Here is a 21,539-nt window from a genome sequence, read left to right as displayed (position 1 = left end):
TCAGGACACTGCGTGACACTAATGTAAAGACGTCTCAACCCAGTTTAGTCGACCTTTTTTTTTTTGTCCTCATACAGTTGCGTCTCACTTTAGGGCTGTTTCTGTTAATGTATAGGAGGTATAACTGAAGTGATGTGTATGAAGATATTGGGATTTCTGCAAAAGTAGAGTGCACCTTTTGCCAAAACAAAGATCTCCATCTGGACGCTGTCCGCATTGAGCCTCATCATCCTTCATCATCATCATCATCCACCCCCATCCCATCTAAGTCCTGCCTATGCAACCCTGGAGTGAAGCTGCATGTCCCAACAGTAGTACTAATGCAGTCACAGCTTGTGTATTCTGTCCCCCCTCTGGCTGCAGGTCTACCCCTGATATCGTGACCACCGAGGGAAGAGAACACAGAACTGCTTCATCATGAATTTTGTAATGAAAGCTGCGCTGGGAGGTGAGTAGTCTGCCCGGCGTGAGGGTTGATTTAACAGCACTGCAGTGTACAGGATTTAAAGGGATGCTCGGCAGCAGCACTGTGCCGGCACTGACCGGGGTAGTTGTTGGGGAGACACTGGGGGGGCTGCGATAATCCATCCTGCACCAAATTACTGACTTCAGTTAAACGTGTCATCGCTCTGTCCTCCTGCAGGCATCTTTTAAGACCTCTTAGGGAATAGCTTATTTAAAAAAAAAAAAAAAAAAAAAAGGCATCCTATTGTGACCAAAGTCCTTGACAGTCTCCACACTTTCTTTTTTTAAACTGCTCGGTCCACCGTGGAGGTCTCTGCAAATGAGGTTAGGACTGCTGCAGATGAAATAGGACAGCAGCAGAAGCAGCAGTTTTAGGTCGAGCCACATAATAATGCATCTGTCAAATGAAAAACCCTCCAGAATGTCACCTTCTCGGGACGGCAGCAGATTTATGGGAGCTCGAGCTCAATACGTAAGGCTCCTTTTTCGAGCAAGAGAGATAGAGAAGGGCTGTTTTGCCAAGAGGTATGACTAACATTTTTTTTTTTCACAAGACTTTTGTCCTTTAAAGCCTTCAGGTATTATCCTTTAGAATATTATCTTAGCTATTATTTGCCCCCTAATTAGTCCTCATTATGGCTCTGTAATTCATCCTCCTTGTCAGCTGTAGCTTCAAGGCTAAAGGCAGGAAAGTGGCACCGGCAGGTATAATGCATCAGTTACACACATACGGGTCAGTGGTGCGTGATTGCTGAGTTTTTTACTGCCATCCAGGTTAGAGAGGTGTTGGACAGTTACAGTTGGGATGTGGAGTTGAAGCACAAGCCTCCTCATTGGGATGCAGAGGATGCAAGCGTTGCCTTGCTCTGCATAGCCCGAATCTGCGCTATGAATTCTTAAATCAACTGCATTGCTTCGGATGCTGTTTTTTTTTTTTACTCCGCATAAGTTGGGCCGCACTCCGAATGAAGACTTTGGGAATAAAACTGGCCGTGTGGGTGTTTGTTCTGCCTATGCTGGAGAGATGTTTTATAGATACTGCAAAGAAGTGTGCGTATGTAAACTGCATCTACAGGCGTGATAAATTATGGAGGAGGCACACAGGGTTTGTTCGAATATAGATTTTTGGTTGGTGAGAGAAAGACGAGAGAGTGAGGATGCAAGAAGGCAGATGTTTTATCATTAACAGGAAGGCGTGTCTAACAATCGATGCTGATGCCCCTCGGGGTGATCATTTTGCTTTCGGTGCCTGTCTACGTTTTGTCAAGGAATCCAGTGGTTCTGGTCCATGTTTACTGACTGAAACCCGTTGACCTCTTTCCACAGAAATGTCAGCAAAAATACTGACAGTGCACTAATTCTTTAAAGCTCCCTGTTGGGGGAAGAATAATCAGATAATGAAACAAACCAATTAGTCAGATAATTAATCAGCTAAGCTATTGATCTGGGGCCCAGAGCCCCTCAAGTCAATATGTCGATATTACTGAAAAATTACTTAGCCAATTAAGCCACGTTATTAAATTTCCCCGAGGTTTAGTGGCCAAAATGAATGACATAACATCCCTGTTTTGGTTCCAACCAAAACTGGTACATCATTCCCCTGTCTCCTTTACCTCATATTCCATGAGGCTTCACTATCAAATCTGCCAAATTAAGTATAAAAATAACAATATGTTCCCCTGCTTAGCTGTTAGCCACTTTTAGTAGCTTGAGAGTTGCTAGTGTTGGTCAGTAGGTGGTCCAACATGAATGCATGGATCACATGGACATTGAGTGCAGACGTTCATGGTCTCCAGAGGATGATTTCTACTGAGTGTCTTGTTCCCCTAACATGTCCATGAGAAACACCATAAGGTTCACTTTTTTTGGTTTTAACCAGAATATCTCAAATATTGGATGGGTTGCTATGAAATTTGGTGCAGACTTCATGCTCCCCTCAACATGAACTGTGTATTTTTTGTGATGTTTCATTAAGCAAAACGTCATTTTGTTCAGTTCTGTGGTTTGTTACCAAAAATTGGCAAAACTAATGATATGTCTGCCACGGCTACAATTTAAGTTCATTCCTAAATAATTTATGCTATCATCGTAAACTAAGGCCTTATTCACACGAATACAGACATTCCTCCAGGTGTATATCTTTCCCCCCCGACTACAAATGACTAGAAATGCTGTAACAAAAAATGAACAATACCTCAAACACAAGAGAAGAACATCCTGTCCTTTTGTGATTTCTGTGGACTTTAAACTGTAGATGTAGAACCAAACTCTGAGCCTTTTGCGTGAAGCTAAGCAGCAACCTAATACAAAGTAACTGGTACATGCAGTGTATCTGCCATTGTTGTTGTTTCAGGCACATGCTCATTACACAAAGCAAGAATGAACATGTGCAAATTGAGGTATGATGTCATCTTTCCCCAAACTTAGCTTTACATAATGTAAAAGTCTGCACCTAACAAGGTTTAAAAAAAATAAATAAATAAAAAAATCTCCATTTGAGTGACCTAAAATCCCATTTATGTGTGAATGAGAGGCCAGAATGTAGAGGAAAATGTTAATTTAAATAATATCCCTATTATTATGAACAAGGCCCGAGATAATAATGTAAACTTTAAAATGTGTCAAATTACACACAGCTGCTATTGAGGGCCATTCACGTGTCCGGTATTTGTGCCAGCTCCTGGTTTTGGGCTGTTTCTGCACCTTTACTCTTAACATCCTCAGACAACCCTAATGAAATCATTTATCCAACCTTCTCCTGAGTGATTAGAAATATAATCCATCAAGCTCCATTTTTTCATTCTCACTCTGAAACTATCAGAGGTCAGATCTTACAGCTTGTTATTACACTGCTCTTTCCCCTCCTGTGATTATTTCTCTCCTGTTTGGATTTGCTGTCCTGTCACCGAGTGCTCTGCTGAGTATGTTAGACGATGAGCGCGCGCATGAGAGTCTTCGTGAAAGAGAGGATGCTGCCAGTGCATTAAGTAATCCTCTAAGGCTTCTTTGGTTACAGATACTTGGAAGAAAACAGAGCAATGTTTAACTGTGATGATTCAGCAGGACTAAAATCTGAAGCTCGGATAGTGTCTGGCTGTCTGGCAATTTGCTGCAATAGCCACCATCGAAAACTGCAGGTCACGTGACGCCCAGACAGAATCCCCTCACAGCCACTGCAAAAACCATAACAAAAGCCTTTCAGTCCAAAAAGAAAAAGCAAAAAACCACATCACTACGTGGTGGTTTTAGTGCTATTTGAGTGTGTGCAGGCTGCAGAAAGCTGCTGCTGTGCTGTGTGGAGACAATGAAAGATCTTTTCTTGGTGTTTTTACTTGGATGCTTTATGTTGTGCAATTAAATGTGTTCCTTTGAACTGACACGATGAACTTCTCGAACCGCGTCAGGCGAGGATTTGAATATATGCAAAATGGTGTAGATGCAAAAAAGCTACTTACATTTTCGGTCAGCACCACATACACAAACATAATATATGCACAAATGTTGCATCCAAGCTGGGAGGAAAAGGGAAGCGACAACAGCCAGGTAGATGCTGTTTAACCCAAGAAGATAAAATTTACATAAAAAGTTGAATGCAGGTAATTAGCATAGCTCACAAAAGAAAAGGGACAGAGGATGCTACCAGAATAAAAAAATATAACCAAAGATGGCCTTCTACCAGAAGTTAGAACACCTACCTCTTCTGTTTTACCAAAATAAAAGCTTCAAAAGTAAAAGTTTTACTTATTTCACCTACTCTTTCCAGAACAAAAGTACAAACACATCTACAAGTCTAACACTTTTTCTTCCCACCAGCTTAAAATAGCTTTAACACAAACACGAGCGCCTACTCTCAGCCAACCTCCGCTTATGAAACTAATGTGTCAGATTCACAATTACCTGTACCGAGAGACAAACAGGTGTTACAGACGGATGTGGCTTAATTGGAGGTGTGTTGCAGCGTTGGTTCAATCAGGCGAGCAGATGGACGAGGCAGCACGGGAAGGAGATGCAAGAGGGTCTGGATGCAGCCGCCAGTCTGCTGCAGGGACTCACACGTAGAAATTGACATGCAGAAACATGAAGAGGTTAATCCCACTAACAGCAACACAACAGCCCAGAGCTGTGACACACAACAGTTAAACCAAAAGGGTGTTTTTTAGCCTCTGTTATTGTTGAACATGTCAATATAAAGGGAATGGTGAACCTCAATACCTCCAAACAGACAGAACATGACATAATATTGTGTCGTACAGCTGCCAAAACAGCTCTTACCTGTTAGGGCATAGACACTTGACCTCAATGGGTGTCCTGTGGTGTCGGGCATCGGGATGTCGTCACTTGTTTGTGGTGCTTCCATGAGTCAGGCTTGTTCCGGTTCATCACGTGGATGCACAGTCAGATTGAGATCTGGGCAGTTTGGAAGCTGGGGCTCTTGTTCCTAAAACTGTTTCTGAGTCGTTGTTTGCAGCGTGCGCTGGCATTGGGGAGTGCTGTTGCCAAAGCGTTTGGTCTGCGAGAAGGTTTAGGTGGGTGGTACGTGTTAAAAAAAACACCCACATAAATGCCTGGATGCAGGGTTTCCCAGCAGAACATTGCACTGCAACGAAATGATCATTCACTTCCCTGGTTTTAATGTTTTGGCTGATCGGTGTATATACCATCTTTTGTAATAAAATCTATAAATAAATCCATCCCACATAAACAGACATCCAGACTGAATACTGCTGATTAAACTACTTCCATGGAAACGCAAACCAATGTTGAATTTACCTTTTAGATGAGGCAGTTCTGAAATATACATTACCTCCCTGTTCTACAGTTTATGAGTCCACAGGATCCTAAAATGTTTCCCCAGGGAACAAAAATGATTAATTTGCGCTTCATTCTGCAGTTAGACATTATTATTAATCAACAAAACCCTGTTGTTGTTGTTTGGGAGCCACAAAACAGTCGCGCACGCAGCTTTTAACGCCCAACTTTAAATTCATGCTTAAATAAATGCTTCTGCTCCTGAGTGCCTCGGCGCTGACTCAGCACTTTACAACTCCGAACGCTTGAAGCCGGTTTGACAGAATAGTGGGCCGTTAAGTGAGCCCGTCATTTAGTCCCAAGGTCTGGAGCTCAATCAAACTCCCGGAGGCCTCAGGCGGCAGCAGCCACATTCGTGATGGTATCAGCAGAAATGTCAGCTGTGCAGCCAGTAAGTCAATGGTTAACGGTTACCCGCCAAATTAACAAACATTCAACCTTAATGTTATGCGCGATTGATGAACGGGGGGTTTTCACAAAATAAGCATCAAGACATCAGTAACAAACTGCAGTTTTTAAGAAAAGTATAATCACAGGAATAATGTGTCCCCAAAGAAATCCCCTCTTTATGTGACAATGTGTCCAGCTGGCAGGATAACTGTTAAATCAATCTATTTTTATGTCTTTTTTTACCAAATAGAAAGACAGCACATTTGTAATATGTGAAGGAAATGTGCTTTTGAGTGATTGAGAGACGCTGTCATGAACGATTTCGTTGGCAATCGGTGTGAGATGATGCCTGTCAGTCATTTCCACATCTTCTGCTTTTTGTTCATGGCTCAGACTAACATGTCAGTGATATGATGAGCTCCTTCACTTAACTTATTTTCCTGTTAAAGGGCACCTTTGGATGCTTTTTTTTTTTTTTATTATCAGAGTTTTTATGTCAGGCAGCTAAATGAAGATGCAAATATGACTGGGATCATTTCTTTCATTCGCGTGCTCGCTTGATGCAACATGTCACGGCTTTTAGTACAGCTTAACGTGCTAAACATACTTCAAATAGCTCATGACAGCAGTAAAAAGAAAACATGTTAAATATTTAATTTTCTGGAGTTTGTACCAACAATTGAACATCTCTATAGAAACCCCTGCCATTGTATTTATTCATTTTGTATTTTGCAAAATGATGCAAAAAATATGTGCTGTTTTTGTCATTTTGTCACCACGATGGAGCTATGATGCCTGCTTATGTGGAAATTAAAGAATTAAAGATTGCCAGCAAATCCAATTAAAAAACCAGAACCAGCATTTCTACTAACAAGTATTATCTGTGCAGCCGAAGCCTCAGATAGCTCAATCATCTGTGCTGCGCACCTCCATTGTTGTCCAAAAAACTATTTAAAAAACAGATCAATGGACCACACAGTTGCAGTGAGTGGTGTGTCCTTTTATTCCAATGAATGTGGGCTCTGTAGTTTATTTTTGAGTCCTACATACAGCGTCCCACTGCCGTAAATACTAACTCGTGCACAAAATGTGTACTAATCCACGGCTAAAAATAGTCCCTCACAAAGACTGTTCGCTCCAGGTTTGAGCCATTTGCAGAAAAACCACAGGACTCCGCTCTTTTTGTCATTGAGCTACTACAGCTCCCGTGGGTTCTGAAACACTTGTGTTCTGAAAAACTTTAACCTGCTAATCATTATTTATCGATCCTTTCGTGCAACCCAGCACACACCCGATCGCATGTGAGCATCTGGGGCCTTAACAAAGTGTCAGCCACTACATCAGCGCCCCGTAATGGATGACATTTTCAGCGGTTAAGTGTGACAAAGCTGTGTTATTTGAGGTGAAATGAAAACAGGAGACACCTTGAGATGTTCCTCCTTCACCCCATCTCCTCAGAGTACAGATAATCACATTTAGCAGCACTCTAATGTGATTGGCTGAGGGAATCAGGTCTTCATCTCTTGATTGGTGTAGAGGTCTGAGGCTGACACACACACACACACACTCACACACTCACACACTTCCACATCGCCTTCTTGTGAGTTACGCCGGCAGATCAAATTCAATTCTAAAAATTGACCTTGAGAGCCTGCTAGAGTGCAAAATGTGTGTGTGGCTACGTGTGTGTGTGTAAGACAGGAAGTCCGGATTCAGCGAACAATGTGAGAATGAGACTGAGGGAGAAAGGGAAATCCAGAGAAAGGAGAAGCTCTTTGTGTTAAAACCATGCATCAGTTATCTTTTTCTGAAAGATTCCTTTTAAACAAAATAGATTCAGTGCTTTCGTATCCACTAAACACATTCAGTGAGGGAACTAGTTTTTGATCCTCTACATCAGGAGTGCCCAATCCTGGTCCTCGAGAGCCCCTATCCAGCATGTTTTAGATGTTTCCCTCTTCCAACACACCTGATTCACATGATCAGGATCGTTATCAGGCTTCTGCAGAGCTTGTTGATGAGCTGATCATTTGAATTCAGGTGTGTTGGAAGAGGGAAACATCTAAAACATGCAGGATTGGGGCTCTCGAGGACCAGGATTGGGCACCCCTGCTCTACATATTTCATGATTTTGACCGCATACAAAAAAAATGAGTGGCCTATAATTTTAACATTAGGTTTATTTACACTGTAAGAGACAAAATATCAGCAAAAAACATCCAGAAAAGCACATTATCCAACAGTTCTAAGCTAACTTCTGGTTAAAATCTTGAAATATGCAGGGGATCAAATGCTTGTTTTCCACTTTTTTCCCTCAGCAATTAAAGAACTTGCAGTTTAAGGTAATCACTTTACTACACTGATGCAAGCGAAAAATTCTATATCTTTCAATAAACAACTCTAATATTGAGACAAAGTACACAAGTGCACAAGCGCGAACGTGCATACGACATGCTGGAATAGTGTTGTGTTCATGGGTCTGACTCACTTTGTTTCTGTGCCTATTTGTAGAGCCAGTGCTGTGTACCAACACTGGGTTTTCTGTCAGTGTGCACACAGCATGGTCAGATAACGGTGAGGAGATATTTGCAGAATTAGTATTGAATTAAAATGACCTAGTGCATCTTTAACCCGAGGCTGTGTAGCGATGGGATCACACCAGGTCGCGACGCCCATCAACATGCTAAAGGTTCTCCTAACAACTACTCACTTTTCATCAATACTTTATAAATTATCACATGAATAGTTACGACATCTCTGAACCCAGTCTTCAGTTTTGATCTTAACTACACACCTAAGGACACACCTTACTGTAGCACTGACAAAACGGGAAATCTTTCCACATGTACTAATATACAGTAAACACCTTCCTTTGTGGTAGTTCTTGCTACAGTAGGAGTCTTTTGCCATGATAGCAAACACACACACACACAAACAAATACAGACTCCATTGATTATCTGAGCAGATCTGCAGATGAAACAATTAAATTATGCGGTCAGAAACACACAAGACTGAAGGGCTGAAAGCCCACTAGTGGCCACTAAAGGTTGAAACTCTCTGCAGTGAGTGTTGAATGAATGATAATCAGCAATGGAGGTGAAGTGTAATGTTTATCATGGGAGACAGGGTGGAGGCATGACTGTGCATCATGGACCTTAATGATATTTCACTATAATGGGAGGCTATAGGAAGAAAACAAAGACACAATGTACCAGTATCACCTCAGATCGGCCTTTGGAGTAGCAGGAATATTTACAGCCAATAAACAGAACCCCTTAAACACCATTACTAGTACTGCAATAAAAGCCTACATGATTATCAGCTTTCTAGGATGTTCCTGAACCAGTTGTACCATCCAGCCAGTCCGTAATTTCTGGACATGATCTGAAAAATGCAAACAAAGTAACACGTATAGCACACCCCTCCCGAACCTGGCGCTGAGACAGGAGTGCTGTAAACCTCATCAGAGCAATGACAAGCGCTGATGGCTGCTGGACTGACATCTGTCCCATTCGCTCGATAATGCATATTAACCTAATGGGAAAACCGTCGACGCAGCCATTCTTCCAAGCTGAGTATGCTGTGGACAGTTGAGACACTTAATGTGGCGGTGTCAGCAGGCTACAATAAGAAACAATAAGAGGATTTGTTTGACGGCAGTGACACCGACACTGAACAAATTGATGCCAACAAATGAGAGAAAAAAAACAACAAAAAAAAACCAGGAAACCATCTGTGCTGCGGGATCTGTCAGAAATAGGATGCCCTCCCAGATACTGGATGTCACTTTTTCGTGACGTCTTGTCAGAAACTTTACTTTGCAGCAGCTGTGGTCCGTCTCAAACTTTTACAGCAAAACTTAGAATGTTAAAAAGAGTGAAGAATTGCTCCCCTCCTTCCCAGATGGTCATTTCTATCGTATAGTAGGTGTTCTGCATGTCAGAGGTAAAATAACTCTGCTCTGTATTGAAATTCTGTACAGAACAAAAGACCAACACACTTAAATCCAAGTTTTGCACCACAAAAAAAAAAAAAAAAAAGGATTTGTCAACATGATATGCATTTTATACGACATTAAATTAGCAACAGAGTCAATGTTGATGACAAAAAAAAAAGCTTTTCCAGATAGAAATTACAGGAATATTCATGCTAAAAGCTTAGTGAGTGCACATACACAACAAATGCCGGTTAATTAGCATCCTAAGGAGACAAGATGCAGGATTTAAATTCCAGATGCTGTTTTTTTTCTGCGTCGAAACTGCTGCGAAACTTTCAGAATAAATAAATAAAAACTCCAGCATTAACCTTTTAACTATAAAAGCACACAAACAGCATATTTTAAGCCGTGGGTGAAGAGGGCACCCGTGTGCTCCTGAAGTTAAAAATCCCAGCGAGAAAACAAAAGCAGCCTCGATTTAAGTCCTGCGTGATACACTGTGCAAAGCCTCTCCACCTGAGGGAAATTTAAGTTGACTGGAAAGCATAACTGCCACCAATTAGCAGGAGAAAAAAAACTAGCAGTGAACACACTTTGTTCTCCTGTAAAACCAATTTAAAAATAAATAAGCCGTGTTGAGGCAAGCTTTTCCTGTCCTGAAGGCCAATCTCAGATCTCTTACAGTTTGCTGGTGTGCTTTCCCACCACACTTCGGACTTAGCGAGGGATTTGCCTGAGAACTTTGAGTGGGGGGGAAGAAAGATGAGCGCTGTTTATCTGATGTTGTGAAAAGTTCAAGCTCTGGGAGAGTTAGCTAAGGTTAGTCTTCTCTCCCACTTCCCCTCAAGACGTTGGATTTAACGAAGATTTAGCCGAGAACTTTCAAGAAGGAAAGGATTAGAGAAATGACACCTTTTTTTTTTATCTAGCAGCGAGGCGGCCTCCGCGTATCGAGGAAGAAAAATCATAATTTAAAGGAGATAGGTGTCACGGGAAAGACGTCTTAAAAGGTTGAAGTTGGCTGGTGATGGACTGATTTATTTATTTTATTTCAGAGGTGATCTTGCAGGATATTCACCATTACAGCACCTTAACAGAACAGCAGTGCTCGTGCAATGCGGACTCTACAAAAGCAATAAACAGAGACTAAAGACCAACCTTTCATTTTTTAAATTACAAGCTTTTTGCTAGCGTCTGTCATTCTCGACAACGACCGACACGCAGGGCTAAAGTGTGAAGATGCTTGAATCGAAAACACAGCTTATGTGACGACTGCAAGCTTTAATAGAATTACTCTGGTTTAAAAGGACATTGCCGTATCTCTAGCAAATGGCTCACAAGGCAACAGCCGGGATAATAGCTCAATATAACTCAGAGCTTTGTCTCCCAGGATCCTCTTTGCATTTGAACAGAGACGATCTGAATGTGCTAATAAGATTCTGTGAAACCAAGACCAAGTTTGTTTTGGTTTGGGTTATTGTCGTTAAAATAGGTAGTATTTTTTCTTCTTCTTCTTTTTTTTTTTAAAAGGCCCTTGCATGGTAAGAGAATCATTTGACAGCGAGGCTTAGCTTGTTGTGAGTCATTGCTCCACTTACGGGGATTCAATAGCAGTGTTTACATGGATTCTGTTGGACATGTTCAGGTTCTGGGCTCATAAGCTGATCCTTCTTGCGGTGTGTCAGATAAGCTCTTACCTTGGCTCTGAGAAGTCTGGATGCATCTAATTCTGACATGACTGAGAATATTGACGCATGCAAATTTAATGAGTATGTGTTTGCTCATTGTTGGACCGAAGACGAAGGGAGTAAACAGTCGACCATTTCTCAATTCTTAAATTGTCCAACTTTAATTTACTGTTCACAGAAAGCTGGCATGTTGCTGCGGCCTGTTTCCCAGCAATGTAATTATGACAAAACGGTATCTGTACAGTAGGCATGTACAGGCTGATTAGTGATTGAATTTGCATATCGGCAGTTAAGAGGAACTGATATAAGCTGCAACCAGTATGTAAATGTTACCACTGATGCAAAGTCACACAGGATATTTCGCATTCGTAATCCACATTCCTGTAGATGAACATGCATGTGGGCCTACATTTGAGCACACAGCGCGTTCAATCGAGCAATCGACCGCACGAGAAGTCATGCGTGAAGGCCTAAAATGGAACTAAGCAATAATTTATGTCTACATGTGCATATATAGGGACATCACCTGTAGGTCTATATGGATTTTAGCTGTATTTCCGCCTCTCCTCTTCGCTATCCTTCTCTCTCTTTGGTACATACACACTTGTGGAAGGTAAAATGGTGCACGGTGGATATCGCTTTGTCAGCTTCTCTGCGCTGCTCATCGAATGCTGATACAGCAATACCACAATTTACCTTTCTTTCTTTCTTTCTTTCTTTCTTTCTTTCTTTCTTTCTTTCTTTCTTTCTTTCTTTCTTTCTTTCTTTCTTTCTCTCTGAATGTTTTTCTCCTCTGTCTCTGCCCTTCTCAATTAAATCCAAGTGGCTCATTAGTGTGATTGATCTGTTTTGTTTTTCTGGTATTAAATGCGAGTGGAGCCTCTTTGCAGCACTGTGTGTACTGCAGGTTCCAGAGAGCAGCTATTTAGGCAGAGTTCATATTTCCTCGCTGGAGGTTCGGGAAACGACGTCATCGCAGTGGAAACACGTGTATGGGCTGTCAAACTGTCAAACTCCATCTACCTGCATTTGTAACTGCCTATCATATTAAATTGAACTACTTTACGGCAGTCACTGTTGGTATTTGACGAGTTCAAAAAGCTAAATGGTTATTAAATGTTATAGATGAAACTGAGAGACTGTTAAGCATGAGGCCTATTGCAAACATGACACGGTGGTCGTATTAAATATGCAAATATATAGGAATGCAATATAAAGTTAGGTCGAAGGACTCACTGTGAAGTTATATTCAACGATAGCCGTCGCAAAATGCATCCCACACAAAACTAGGTGTTCCCCGAGGTCGAGTGGCTGCCGTCCCCATTACAAAATCCAAACTATACTCTTTGAGGCACGATGACGGCAAGTTTAAGAATACAAAAACGCTGCATTCTTTCCATTTTTGGCCAGTGTCTGGTTTGTTTGTGATGAGGGATAGAGTAATCTGGATGTACAAAAATACAGAATGTTAGATTACAGCACCCACCCTGAAGCAGCAAAGCATCGCCACAACATAATACTGCCACCTCTATGCCTGGTGTAATGTTCTTTTTATGGAATTTGCTTGTAACAGAATCCCTGTCTTCTAAATAGTTCAGCTTTCTACTCATCAGTCCATAGAAAATCATTACGGTGTGGGTTGTAAAATGCAGATGAGCGATCTTCTGGGTTGGCAGTAGTTTTTGCCTTTACCGCTCTCAGTTTCTCTGAGGTTGTAGAGTCACGAGCACTGACGTTAATTGAGGCAGGGTAATGAAGGTTCACCGTTGTTCTTCCCATTTGTAGATTATATCTTTCAGTGTGGATTTGTGGTGTGCAGAGCCTTAGAAATAGCTTTGCATCTCCAAACTGATGTATTTCAGTCGTCTTCTTTCTCATCTCCTCTGGCGTTACTGAGTGTGCTAATGGGGAGACCTTTTAGCAAAACCTAATGCTTCTGAATATGGTCTCTCTGGCAGTAGTCGAGCCTGGGTGTGTCTTGTCCGGCTGCAGCTAATTATCAAATTGGTATTAGATGAAATACATTTTTAAACTTGTATTTTGTGTTTACTCAGGTTGCCTTGTGTTTAATTTAGTTTGAAGATCTGACATAGTTTAGATGCACACAAGAATAGAAGAAATCACTAGTATAAATAATGAAAACCTGTTTTGCTTCCTGTTCTGCGCGTTCTGTTTCTCCTTCATTGCTCCTGCACTCACCCATTTCATCATCTCTCTCCGCTCCTGTCTTGTCTTTTATCTGTCTCCGCGTTTTGCTACCGTTTGTGTTTATTATGCTGATGACTGGAAATACTAACAGCACCGGGGGCAGCTGCAGACCCAAGGATCGCTCAGTCTCTTTCCTCTCTCGGTTGCTTGTTTTTCTCTCCTCGGATGCCTCCTGCCTGCCTCTCATCCTCCCCCATCAATCTCCTTTTCATCCTATCTTCACTCTGCCTTTCATTTCACTCTAATTTCTTCTCCCCCCCCTCCACCTCCTACTTTTCCCCTCTATTTTTTCTCCCTCTCCATCTTTTCAGCTGTCCCAATCTCGCCCTGTCTCTCTAAGTCCCACAGAAACTGCTCGGTAATCCTACTATCTGGAACAGCTCAGCTAATTGGACTCAATAGTTTTTGACAGACTCTTTCCTTCTCCTCGTACTCTTCCTGTTTTCCTAAATATGTCCTGTCCTGTCACAATGTTCAGAAATATACTGACTCAACATATCCCCCCGTTTCTCTTTTTTGTTTTTCCTCCTCCTCGCTCCTTATCGGAACCAGTCTTTGCCAAAAGCCTTGAGACCACTGGCTTTTTCTCTTCATCTTTTTTTTTCTTGAAACGATTGGTGAGAGGTTTCACCGTTTCCTCTAATTCCTGTTTGAAACACTCAGCATATTTTCTGCCTTGGCGTCAGAACGCATTATTTTATCGGATGTACAACTCCTACGGGCGCAGTGTAAGACATATCCCAGGGCTGTTGGCTTGTAGTTTAATAGACAAATCTCGTATTTGTACTCTCTAGCATCTCTCGTTGTTCCTTCTCGTTGCATCACACTGATGATACGGCAGATTTCCAACCGTCACTCTCTCTTTTCTATCACTGTGGTAAGATGAGTGTCGTAGAAACAGCAGCTACGTGTTGCTTGATTTAGTCGTTTAAATTCAAACGGCGAAAAAACAAAAAAATCTGATTCACAATCCACACCTCTGATACCAACACTCTGGGGTGTCGTCACATGTTGGGTTTTTCTGAAAATGTGGGAGCTTTAATGACTTCAGAGGGAGTTTGCATTTTATATACATCTTTGTAAAGGTGATTATGATTCTTTTAGTCAGGTCAAGTCACTGTTGCATATATGGCACATTTAAAAAAAACTGATGTGCATTTGCCTGAATAATTTAAACCCTATGAAATTATAGAAAATACTCATTTACCTGACTAAACTAGATAGCTAGATTGAGACCCTATAATATTATGTAAATGTACCTGACTGAATTAAATATTAAGGTTGAGGCCCGACAATATTATTCATTATGGAAATGTATCTGACTAAATTAAGAATTAAGGTTGAGAGCCTAAAAAAAATGTGAAGACATATGAACAGGATAGCAAAAGCTTATTTGCGAGATTAAATACTCGAAGACAAAACTGGGTAAAATCAGGCAACTGATTAAAACCACACAGGGGATGTTTTCTTTCTAATATTTATCGCTGTTGTTGTGAAAAGGGATTTAAAACTGTATGTAAAATGCAAATATAAATATATTTTAATGTACAGTTTAGACACAGCTACTCATTCATTTTTTACTATTTTCCACATTGTAGAGCAGAACCTTATAAAACTTTAAGATTTTTGTAGCAACCAAAAAATACATGAACAAGGTAAACTACATGTTCTTTTGTTTTTAGAGCATTATCAGCATCATTAGGTCTTTACCTGTAAATAGTTTTCCAACAGTCTTGAGGGAGTTCCCACATGTGCTGAACATTTGTCTTCTGCTATACCTTCACTGACTAATACAACCTATTTTCAACAAGAAGAAAAACGTACCCGTGGCATGCGTTCACACTCAATCAGACGAAGCCCCAGCGAACTGTCAGCTATTAACTGGTGACAATTTGGTGGCGACTGGGAAGTTTTCACAGCTATGGATGGAGAAAAGGAGGATGTTGAGGTGTTTTTGTCGAGTTGAGAACTAAAAATTTTAAAGGGGTCAGGGGAAATTAAACTTGAATATCCTGTAGTGGTAATGTCTTATTTAAGTTAATGCTCTATTTAATGGTTTGTGAGCAGTTTGTTCAATAAAAAAAGCATGTTTATAGTTTCATTTGTCTTTTTCAGTGGGTGCAGTCTATTCACAGTTCTATGCTAGCAGTTGCTTATTAAAGCCGAAAGACAAAAGGAAATCAGCTAATGCAAGTCAACATTTGTTTATTTAGAACCATTTGTACATTTTCTTCTCGTCATGCTGACCAAATACAAAAAAAAAATGAGTAGGTGTGTCCAAACTTTTGACTTGTACTTCATAAAAAGTGGACCCAAGATAACAAAATTTGACTTTACTGGCTAAAAGCAGCAGCAATGGGTCATACTATTCCATATGAAACGTCTTAAACTAGTTCACTGCTCGGTCTCGTATTTGCCAGTAATTATTTGACTTGCGGAGAGACATCAGCTAAACACAACAGAACACATCCATCCATCCATTATCTATACACCACTTAATCCTCACTAAGGTCGCGGGGGGGCTGGAGTCTATCCCAGCTGACTTAGGGCAAAGGCAGGGGACACCCTGGACAGGTCACCAGTCCATCACAGGGCTACACTTAGAGACAGACAACCAAGCACACTCACATTCACACCTACGGACAATTTAGAATCACCAATTTACCTCAATATGTTTTTGGACTGTGTGGGAGGAAGCTGGAGAACCCGGAGAGAACCCACACTGCACGGGGAGAACATGCAAACTCCACGCAGAAAGATTCTGGTGCCCCCACCGGGACGCAAACCGGCGACCTTCTTGCTGTGGGGCAACAGTGCTACCAACTGCGCCACCCTGCAGCCCCAACAGAACACAACGAGTGTTAAATGTGAAATTTCAAGAGAGTTGCGTGAATAAAAACGTTGAAAACAGAGAAGATCTGTTGTAGTAGTTTACATTAGTTTCACTTGTGTGGTATGAATACGCATTTGTGCCAAATCAGTAGGTATCAGGAGATGAACAATTTACTGAACCAGTAATGTGGAATATGTATGAAAAGAGTGTTTCTGGAGGTTCAGTAAAGTGTCCTCTGGTGGCCTTTGTGTTATTTTAAAATGGTTTTCCACCCTCACAAGAAAGCTGCAGCGTAAAACAATGGAATGTTGACATTGGAAAGAAAACCGAGGACATCATTGTACTCAAACAATATTGGATATTGGCACAAAAGCTCTCAGTAGTGTTTCTCTCTCTCTCTCGTTTTTTTCATGAAACTCTTTTTTTGTAAATTCATCCATCTCTAATTCAGTCCCAGAATTCAATTTACCTGCTTGTCATGTGTCTGGCTCGGCTTGTTTCCTTCTCTGCGTCTCACAGACTAATTCGATAGTTTGACATCTCAATCCGAAAGGCCTGGTGGAGCTGTCATTGTGTCTGACGTCTTTATTTTTTTTTTTTGTCTCTCTCTTAGGAGGCCCTCCTGATGTCGGCAAAATGCTGGGTGGGGAGGAGAAGGAGGAGGATCCCGACGCAGCGAAGAAAGAGGAGGAGCGACAGGAGGCTCTGAGGCAGCAGGAGGAGGAGAGGAAGGCCAAATATGCCAAGATGGAGGCTGAGAGGGAAAGCATGAGGCAAGGCATCAGGGATAAGGTATGATGGCAGGGATGCACGACACACTGCGCAATCTTCCGACAAAGATATGCTGTTCTTGAGCCAACAATAAGAACTAGTCAGTCAATTAATCAGTCTCTCATCATAAGCAGAAGAGCCACCAAAACAAAACATTTAAAAAAAATAGTTTGCACCCAATAAAAACTACTAAAACCAAAAAGCTAAAACAGAAAAGAGAGAAAGAAAACCATCAAGCAAAATGATCTCCTACCACACGTTCATCTTATAAAGTGGGTGTAAAATTTGTCACATCCATGCGAGACGTTTTGATGATTTTGCACGCCGTCCTGTCTTTTGATGTTCTTCTAAAGGCTTCATATCTTCGCCGTGTGACAGGAAAGCTGTTTTTCTTTATAAAAGACCTGCGTTTGAAATAGACTGTTATGACACTATTTCGCTTGCTTTGGAGTTATTTTTAACTTTTTCTCACTGTATAAAATAGATCTGCAGACGATCAGGAAGGAGCTGATAGAAGTGGAGAGCTGATGAAAAGAAGGCGTCGGGATTAATTAAAATCAATTAGACGTTTTTTTTTGTTGTTGACTGGAACAGGTGGATCAGAGAGAGGATTGATTTAGAAATAAAACCAACAAAGATGAAGATATTTATGTATCATGAAGCCATCACCCACTTTCAAACCAATTCTGCAGCTTTGTATTTCTTCCATACAGCTTCTCCCTTATTTGTATTTTGTGTGGTTTGAACTCAGCTGCAGTTAATGGCAGGTCATCGTCAGACAGAGTTCCCCTTTTTTTCCCCCACACACATATCAGGCTGTAGAGCTGCAGCGGCTGCAGTGGAACCATTTCACTGCAGAGACAAGCGAGGCAGTCTGTGGGTGGGGCAGGTCTGAGGGGAATACTGCGAATCAGCGGGACGAACAGCAGCATCCCTCCTCCTGGCTCCTCACCTGCTCTTAAGTTCTCCCAGAGGAGGACAAAGAGCGAAGAACAACTCCCAGAGTGCTTGTTACCAAAGGGCTTCTGTCCGCTTCCTCTACAGCTTCATTCAGCCGCGCCAGAAAATGTGAAAAATGAAGTCTGCAACTGTGCATGTCATACTACAGCAAAGATGACGGAGCAAATAGTGTTTCACCCAGTCGTTGGGGAAACTTGAATCAGCAGCCAGACGTTCCATCTTGCGAGAGTTTTAGAATAAGAAGGAATGATAATATATAGACGGTAAGATGGCTTTTTATGCCTCTTTGCTTTTGTGGCCATGCAGAGTCCTTCTACAGTCAAAGTGGTTGAGAGCATAGACTGTATACAAAAAATGGATGCAGCAAATGTAACGCCACCTGTTAGTTTGTGGTATTTGACCATCATCATCTTTTGAATTTGGATGTATTGAATGAAGGTTGGATCTGTCTAAGAACTCAAGGCCATGTCAATACGATAACAACCTGTCAATCGCAAGGTAGCCCTGCCCTAAAACACGCCCTGATTTGTCATCCATTGTGCTCTTAATGGGGCAATAATTTACAAAATCAGCACTGTGCTGAATTCAACAAGTCTTGAAAGTTGCGACTGAGGCAATAAACCTGTTAGAGAAATGTTTACTGAGGGCACAGATCAAGTGAGAAGTAGAATTATTTTTCTCGTATACTTCTGAACAATCACAATCGTTTTGCAGGCAGAGGAGTCGCCCCCTGCTGGCCATTAGAGAGAATGCAGTTGTAAGGTGGTTCTGCATCTTCTTCACTTTTGACACCTGAAGGCTACGTCCATTTTTCACATACAATCTATGATTGAAAGCTTGCATGACTGAAACTTTCACTGGCTGAGTTGTCTGACTTCCTGTCCATGAATGCGATACAATATTTTAATCATATGGCCGTTCTGGAGTCTCTAAGTTGTTATGAATTGATCAAATTAATTTATTTAAAGCAGATTGTGAAGCTCAGAAAAATGAATTTGCTACAGCCAGCAAGGTGACGTTCCACCTCCCCAGAACCAGTCAGCGCCACCGGGGGTCTTCACACTGAGGTGAACCACCTGCAATGCACCTGAACCCAATGCCTGTCCTTGCAGGTGGTGGGCTTACTGGACAGTGGCCACATCTAGCTTTTTTTGCCCAATAGGTCAAATCTTGGCCACCAGATATTGAATGGCAAAGGGCCCCAATCTCCCTGTTCTAGGTGGGGTTGTGCCGCATGTTGAGTTCCAATTCATTGAGGTGTTTGAATCTGAAGGAGCTCAAACATCAGGATGAAGCTCGGAGTGGATTAGATCAAAAGAAGGACGCTGTTTGGGCACCTGATTTGGATATTTCCCGGATGCGTCCCTTTGGAGGTTTTCCAGGCCAACTGGGAGCAGACCCAGAACTCGCTGGATGGATTACACATGTCATCTGGCCTGGGAACGCCTTGGGATCCCAAAGGAGGAACCGCAGAGTGTTTGCCGGGGAGAAGGACATCTGGAATACCCTGCTTAGCCTGCTGCGACCAGTGGAAGAAAAGGAACAGTGATTAGTGACTGTCATGTGACGATCCTCAAGGTTGCAGTACACCAATAATGAAACCAAAGTGGTTTTTAACTAAAAAAAAGACTGCTCAACTTTACACTTTGTGTTTTTATTTAACTGTATTTCTTTGCATCCTTTATACCACCAGTACGGCTTGAAAAAGCGCGAGGTGGCCGAGGCCGAGGCAGCAGCCGCCGCAGAGGAGGCCGCGGAGGGCAGCTTGACTCGACCCAAGAAGGCCGTGCCGGCTGGCTGCGGCGACGAGGAGGAAGAGGAAAGCATCATGGACACGGTGATGAAATACCTGCCAGGTCCGCTGCAAGACATGCTGAAGAAGTAGGTTAGCTAGCGAGCCAATGCTAACATTATCTAGCTTAGTTCATTGGCTACAGTTGCAAGGTTTGTTCAGGTTTCTTTCCATTCACATGTAAGTACTTCAAATGAAGCTAAAATTTGGTTGCGGTGTTTTGGTGTGAAATCAAAGTTTCACGGTGGGGAAATGAATCCGACGTGAACCAACTCTGTGAACTGCAGCCTTTAGACTAAGCTAGGCCGAGCCAACGGCCAGGTGAATGTTAGCCTGACTCGTGTTAAAGTTGTGAAGCTAACAGCAAGCAGAGGGCCTAAAGACACATGGTAGATGGTTTATCCTTCTAGTCTGAGAAGTTTTAAACTCCTTTTTCTCTCCTCTGCGATAGCTGCAGAACTCTCTTGCAGTACAGAAAAAAATAATCTTCTTTGTCCACCACATTCACTCAATTTGTACATAAATAAATGAATACATACCAAGCCTCAAGGTGGGCAAACAATCATAAATATTATATGGAAATATTATTCTGTGTGTCTGTCTTGAAAATAAGAAGAAGAAAAAAAAAAGTGATAACTTGATAAGCCATATTTTAAAAAGAAAATTTAAAGACTACTGTTGTGTGCTCCTAAAGCTTCTGTTTTGCGTTTGACTATGTCTGAAATTTATGTAAAACTTTTTGCACACAATGTGACACATTCTCTGTAATACCTATTGTGTAACTCCCCCCCTACACGATCCCACGATGGCCAACATCAAGGTGTTATACATTCATGTAGTATACTGTTTAAAAAATGTTTCTACTCCCCCCCGTTCAGAGCGTCTCCTTCTTACGTCTTGCATGCCATTTGTCTGGTCGAGTTCGTTGTGTGACGATGTGCTCCCCCCAAAAACCTCCCCGATCCACTTTTCTCCTCTTCTTTATCATGCAAAAAATATTAAGGCAATAACTCCTAAGTTTGACTGTGTTTTCACTACCATGTCGATATAACCGTTAATAATATTAGTAATGAAAAAAAAAGAGGAAAAAAAAAAAGAGAAAAAGATATGTATGCATTCAGGAAATTTAATTTACAGGTTTGCAGGGTTTTGTTTTTTTGTTGTTTCATTGTTTTGACGAAGAATGACTGCGTAGCTGTTCAAACGACAGCCAAAACCTTAAGCTTTCAGCCATAAAACCAGAACTTACAGTATATATACTATTACTATCAGGATCTACTAGATGGGAAGGAAATACTGAGTGACGCAGTATGAATAAGCAGTATGTGTTTAAATAAGCAGTACTAAGTGAAGAGTGGACAACAAGTCTGGATTTGGCATCATATGTGAAGAAAGTGACCGTCTTCCCTCAATACAACACACACACACACACACACCCAAACACACACAGTGAAGTGAGTACTGCAGTTTTGAGTACTGATCTAGTTACACAGAAAAAAGCCAGGAGTGTTTGAAAAAGAAGACGTGACGTGTTGCTCGATTCTGTTCCGTTGTTGGTGTCGATGTGAGAATGAGCCGGTGAAGGGCGATGCAGAATGCCATGAGCAATAAAGGATTATCATGTATGTTTCTGCCTGAGATTCAATAAAAACTTAAAACCTTGTTCACAGACATAAAAAAATGTG

At 41.6% G+C, this 21,539-nt stretch overlaps 1 protein-coding gene across 1 annotated transcript; it reads left to right on the top strand.

The window, feature by feature from the left end:
* Nucleotides 1-378: 378 nt before the first annotated feature.
* Nucleotides 379-21,535, top strand: cplx2a (complexin 2a). The gene is made up of 3 exons (XM_008294209.1): nucleotides 379-448; nucleotides 16,945-17,123; nucleotides 19,756-21,535. Exons 1-3 carry the CDS (start codon nucleotides 418-420, stop codon nucleotides 19,945-19,947), a joined length of 402 nt encoding a protein of 133 aa, XP_008292431.1. The 5' UTR covers nucleotides 379-417; the 3' UTR covers nucleotides 19,948-21,535.
* The last annotated feature ends 4 nt before the right edge of the window (nucleotides 21,536-21,539 follow it).

The sequence above is a fragment of the Stegastes partitus genome, unplaced genomic scaffold, assembly GCF_000690725.1.
Source record: "Stegastes partitus isolate 25-593 unplaced genomic scaffold, Stegastes_partitus-1.0.2 Scaffold947, whole genome shotgun sequence".
NCBI classification, from domain to species: domain Eukaryota; kingdom Metazoa; phylum Chordata; class Actinopteri; family Pomacentridae; genus Stegastes; species Stegastes partitus.
The sequence above is the reverse complement of the archived record's forward strand: the minus strand, read 5'-3'. Positions and strand labels throughout refer to the sequence as shown.

Excerpts from the sequence above, each read along its gene's own strand:
- cplx2a (XM_008294209.1), top strand. The coding sequence starts at position 418 with ATGAATTTTGTAATGAAAGCTGCGCTGGGAG. Across the intron at positions 449-16,944 it reads AATGAAAGCTGCGCTGGGAG|GAGGCCCTCCTGATGTCGGC; the intron begins GTGAGTAGTCTG and ends TCTCTCTCTTAG. Across the intron at positions 17,124-19,755 it reads GGCAAGGCATCAGGGATAAG|TACGGCTTGAAAAAGCGCGA; the intron begins GTATGATGGCAG and ends TTATACCACCAG.